The sequence below is a fragment of the Garra rufa genome, chromosome 6 (genome assembly GCF_049309525.1).
Source record: "Garra rufa chromosome 6, GarRuf1.0, whole genome shotgun sequence".
NCBI lineage: Eukaryota > Metazoa > Chordata > Actinopteri > Cypriniformes > Cyprinidae > Garra > Garra rufa.
The window spans coordinates 27,012,406-27,018,405 of record NC_133366.1 but is presented as its reverse complement, the minus strand read 5'-3'; the positions used below and the strand labels follow the sequence as shown (position 1 = coordinate 27,018,405).

At 35.8% G+C, this 6,000-nt stretch overlaps 1 protein-coding gene across 2 annotated transcripts in view; it reads right to left on the bottom strand.

The window, feature by feature from the left end:
- Positions 1 to 1,012: 1,012 nt before the first annotated feature.
- Positions 1,013 to 6,000, bottom strand: part of ubac2 (UBA domain containing 2) — a 36,538-nt gene continuing 31,550 nt past the window's right edge. For both annotated transcript variants that reach the window (XM_073842395.1, XM_073842396.1), the window contains exon 9: positions 1,013 to 3,353. In XM_073842395.1, the coding sequence (XP_073698496.1) occupies positions 3,246 to 3,353 (108 nt within the window). In that variant the 3' untranslated portion in view covers positions 1,013 to 3,245. The remainder of the gene's footprint in view (positions 3,354 to 6,000) is intronic.

Here is a 6,000-nt window from a genome sequence, read left to right as displayed (position 1 = left end):
AAGAATGTCCTTAAAGGTCAGGACTTACAGACCCGTAATCAAAAGCTTTACTGTCTATTATGACTATTGCACCGGACTAAGTAAACAACTAGATTTAAACCAGCACACTACTATTTATCAAATATCGTCCACCTAAAGTACAATACTAAACTTAAGTGGCATTGATATAGCTTTAGCTTAAAAGAATAAAAGGTATTGTATGAAAAAAAGAGCCTTTTTGAATTTGAAGATTAGGGTAAATGTAACTGATTTTGTCTTCTTGAAAACAAGTAAGTATCTTCTATAGCTTTTCAAGGGCAGTACTAAATTAAAAAAACATGATATTTAGGCAAAATAAGAAAATGTACACATCTTCATTCTGTTCAAAAGTGTACACCTTAATCCATTGTGTTTCTATCTGAGGCATCAGTGAGCATTTGAACCTTCTATTATAGTCGCATACGAGTCCCTTACTTGTCCTCAGTGTGAAAAGATGGATCTCAACACTATACAGGTTTTTGTTGGAAAGGGTTTAAATTAAGGTAGCAACACCGTATTAAGAATCAAGTGCATGTAAACTTTTGAATTCAACTATTGTATTGTCTTGTAGACTATATGTAAATGTCTTTTTATGTGAAATATCTTATTCAGGTCAGTGCTAATTAAAAAATAACATGCATTTTGTATGATCCCTCTTATTTTGCAGATTCTGCAAGGTGTATGTAAACTTTTCACTTTAACTGAATGTCAACATCTCCCTTGGATTGGGTTTTTTGGAAGACACAAATCTTTGTAAATCTTTTTTGGAAAGTATTTTCAGAAGGAATATACAGGTTAAATTAATTGAGTTAATTAAAGCTGCCTAATTTTTTGTTTAAACATTCATGTCCTGTCATATATACTAATTTACATAGTTTAAATCATACTAAATAACTAAATTTCATTAATTAAAAAACAGTGAAAAGTTCAATAATTTTTCTAGTAGCATTCTGTCTCCGACTCCATGCTTTACAGTATAAGTGAAACAAATGTATAACGTTCAAAAAGGCCTATTTTAATTGCATTGTACATAAAAAACAAAGATAAAGAGTTACACGAGAAGATCAATGTTTAATTGCTTTCACTGTTGAAGTTGGACATATTTATCTATTATTTAAGAGTAGCTACAACATCATATTGTTTAAAGTTAAAACTTTTGTGACATATGAATATAAGTGATGGCTGTTCAGCACAACAGATTTAAAAGAGGTAGATTTGAGTAAAGGTAAAGATGTGTGTTCAGGGTCATTGTACACTGTATTCTGTTGTCTAACATTTGGTGAAAGAATGGGGTGAGCTTCAGATACAAAACCTAACCACACACTCCAGATTTCTCTAAGTGACTGTTACAAGTCTAGTCTGGTGGTTCACAGAATGTACGAGTTTAGTCTTTATAAGAAAAAAAGTTAAATTTCACACTTTCACGTATTTTCCCAAGATGAACAGAAAACAGCAACCAAAATTATAATTATGACTTGTATTATTAAAAGACCATCTTAATGAATTTACCCACCCAACATAATAAATTGACCACAATGGGTGTTCAACAGAACATTTAGAGTGGCAGGAGTGATTTGCTCTTGGGTGGACCAGTGGTTTCCTCAATGTCAAAACAAATTAATTTGTACAATCATTTTTCAAACAATTCAGATTTTGAATACAACTTAATTAGACACAAAATCAAACACCTTTGCATAATAAACAAGAGAACATTCACATGAACAAAATCTTTTTAGCATACAACAACATAACCTCATAATTAAATGGCTATATTATTTAAAGACATGATTTTAATGCCAGTTATGGGTATCAACACTGTTGTTATCCCTTTAATGAGAGAGTTCAAACAATATTTCACCTTATCTTTTTGTACCACAGACAAATCATGCTGTTCAAAAAGTTTCGTCCCACTCTCAATCACAAAGATAGAGATGCTCTGAATATTATTATTTTCATTGTGCAGAAAAAGTCATAAAAAACAAATATATCCAACTGGACGACTATGGCATGAATATTCTGAATATTCCACTTGTTTCTTTTTCATCGTGCCACTATTTTAGGCTTTTCAGACACCGAAGTCACACAATAACAATGACACAATTTGTGTTTCTGCTTAATTTAAAATAATTATAAAAACAAAAAATCTGAGGCTTTGAGAGAATATTACATCCCATGCTTTCTGTTTCCAAACCTTGTTTAGTTTTGATTCTGAACTAAATGCGTGTCAGTGGCAGAGGTCTCTTCAAGAATCCACTTAATCCAACTAGCCCTTTAGGTTTTGACCAAAAAAAGAGAACATTTCATCCAGAAATTATAATTGTGTCATCATTTACTCACCCTCATGTCAATCCAAAAACCCTATGACTTTCTTTCTCTTTTGAACACAAAAATACTGACCACAAGGGATATTTTGAAGAATGTTCAGGCTGCTCTTTTCCAAACAATTTTTGTCCAACCAAAAAAAAAAAAAGCACCAAAAGAGCTTTGTAATATGCCATATTCCCAGTCTTCTGAATTCATATGAGAGCTTTTGCATGAGAAACAAACCAAAAGTGAACTTCAGCCACAGTTCTCATATCCTGTTTCATGAGATTTGAAAAGTCGTCAACCTGGAATATGACGACAGAGGGACTTAATATGATTCCACATCATCTAAATAACCACAGAGGTTATTACATGGAAAAGAGCAGCCAGGACATTTCTGCTAAACACCCTCTTTTGTGTTCCATGGAAGACTGAAAAACCACACAGCTTTGGAACAACACGAGGACGAGTATATTTCTGGATGAGCTATTCCATTAAGACTTATATTCAGCTTATTTATAGCAAAAACAACACATGGTTTAATCATTTATCAATATATTATAGACTTCTTAATTGTTAGATGATGTAGGTGCAAGGACGATGCCAAATAGCACAAGCCCTGAGACATAATGTGTAATTGTCCACCATGTTGGCTTTGTCCTGTGGACCAAAGAGGGTTGCTGTTGCAAGTCAACTCCTAGTAGCACTGCAAGACACAGCAGCAGAAGGGCCACACTGCCCAACCGGAAAGGAAGTGACGCTATCATCTCCTGTGGGTTGTGTAACAGTGTAAACTTAGCTTCTGCCAGCAGGTGTGGTTATGACAACAGCATTGTGTTCTTAAGTACTTTCAACTTCGTGATCTTACAGAAGTTAAAAACTCATTCTCCTTGTCCTCCTAGTCATCTTTGTTTTATTTTGTCTTAGTGCTGAAGCAAGAAGTTTGTTGCGATGTTAATGTCATTATTAGATGCTCTGAGAGCTTCTTGGGCATCCATCCTTGAGAAACCCATCTCCATTAATCTTGCAACCTGTTGGTAAAAGAACTGTATTAATAAAGCGTTAGTATCCAGCAAAAACTGATGCTGAATCTAGCAACCTATGACACAAAAACAACAGAACAGAAGGTGGAATTGAAGGAATAGTTCACACAAAAATTGAAAAGTTGCTGAATATGTATACTTGCTCAAGTCATCCAAGATGAAGATGAGTTCTTTCTTCAGGGAACAGATTTAGAGAAATGACAATGGGTGCAGTGGATTGTTTTTATGTTTGGTGAGCAAGTGATATAATGCTAAATTTCTCCAAATCTGTTCTGATGAAGAAACAAACTCATCTACATCTTAGCCTGAGGGTGAGTAAACGTGTAGTAAATTTCCATTTCTGGGTGAGCTATTACTTAAAAAAGGGGTCATGATCTGCCTTTTTTTGTATTATTTTGTGCTGTTCTCTGAGGAACACTTATAATGTTATCAAGATTTTTACATTAAAAAAACAATTTAGATGTAATAGCCTATTATTCAAACTTGTGTGGTGCGACATTACTGTTGGATATAATATAGTCGGCACAGCATTGTCTTTTAGTTTCAATCTTTCTGAAAGTCCTGTGTCGATGTGTTGGTTTGAAAACGAATCCAAAATAAAATGAAGTGAACGAAGGACCAAGTTCTTACTGACACAGTCTGAAACTTTATTAAAAATAAAGTTTATACACTCTTTCCTAATGTTGGGAACAGAAGGAAGGCAATGCAAAGAGTGTGTTTCCACGCAACTTGACACTGCATAGTGTCTTGTTGTCTTCATAGTCATCTTTATCAATTGGTTTCTGCTATATTTAATGTATTTATTTATATCTCAATATTTTAATCGTTAACGATAATTAGACAATATTTTGCTGAGTGTGTTATTGTGCTGGTATCTTAAGGACTACCGTGGACAGTTTTTTCTTCTGTGTTGTCAGTTCACAAGCAGTGACAGAAATTAATATTTTCCAATAAGTTTAAATAGATTTTTACAGTTTATGGACATTTTTACCTTAAAAAAAAAAAAAAAAAATGTATTCTAAAAATGTGTATCATCTTCAAATTCTTCAAATTCTTACTTTTAATCAGTCAGTGAAAGTAATACAACATTCTGTGCTGTTAGTAAACTAATAAAAATCAACTAAATTCTTCTTTGCAGAAATTGCATCTGAAGTGACATTTAAATGTACAGTCGTGGCCAAAAGTTTTGAGAATGATACAAATGTTAGTTTTCACAAAGTTTGCCGCTAAACTGCTTTTAGATCTTTGTTTCAGTTGTTTCTGTGATGTACTGAAATATAATTACAAGCACTTCATACGTTTCAAAGGCTTTTATCAACAATTACATGGCATTTATGCAAAGAGTCAGTATTTGCAGTGTTGGCCCTTCTTTTTCAGGACCTCTGCAATTCGACTGGGCATGCTCTCAATCAACTTCTGGGCCAAATCCTGACTGATAGCAACCCATTCTTTCATAATCACTTCTTGGAGTTTGTCAGAATTAGTGGGTTTTTGTTTGTCCACCCGCCTCTTGAGGATTGACCACAAGTTCTCAATGGGATTAAGATCTGGGGAGTTTCCAGGCCATGGACCCAAAATGTCAACGTTTTGGTCCCCGAGCCACTTAGTTATCACTTTTGCCTTATGGCACGGTGCTCCATCGTGCTGGAAAATGCATTGTTCTTCACCAAACTGTTGTTGGATTGTTGGAAGAAGTTGCTGTTGGAGGGTGTTTTGGTACCATTCTTTATTCATGGCTGTGTTTTTAGGCAAAATTGTGAGTGAGCCCACTCCCTTGGATGAAAAGCAACCCCACACATGAATGGTCTCAGGATGCTTTACTGTTGGCATGACACAGGACTGATGGTAGCGCTCACCTTTTCTTCTCCGGACAAGCCTTTTTCCAGATGCCCCAAACAATCAGAAAGAGGCTTCATCGGAGAATATGACTTTGCCCCAGTCCTCAGCAGTCCATTCGCCATACTTTTTTGCAGAAGATCAATCTGTCCCTGATGTTTTTTTTGGAGAGAAGTGGCTTCTTTGCTGCTCTTCTTGACACCAGGCCATCTTCCAAAAGTCTTGGCCTCACTGTGCGTGCAGATGCGCTCACACCTGCCTGCTGCCATTCCTGAGCAAGCTCTGCACTGGTGGCACTCCAATCCCGCAGCTGAATCCTCTTTAGGAGACGATCCTGGCGCTTGCTGGACTTTCTTGGACGCCCCGAAGCCTTCTTAACAAGAATTGAACCTCTTTCCTTGAAGTTCTTGATGATCCTATAAATTGTTGATTTAGGTGCAATCTTAGCAGCCACAATATCCTTGCCTGTGAAGCCATTTTTATGCAACGCAATGATGGCTGCACGCATTTCTTTGCAGGTCACCATGGTTAACAATGGAAGAACAATGTTTTCAAGCATCACCCTCCTTTTAACATGTCAAGTCTGCCATTCTAACCCAATCAGCCTGACATAATGATCTCCAGCCTTATGCACGTCAACATTCTCATCTGAGTTAACAAGACGATTACTGAAATGATCTCAGCAGGTCCTTTAATGACAGCAATGAAATGCAGTGGAAAGTTTTTTTTTGGGATTAAGTTAATTTTCATGGCAAAGGACTATGCAATTCATCTGATCACTCTTCATAACATTTTGTAG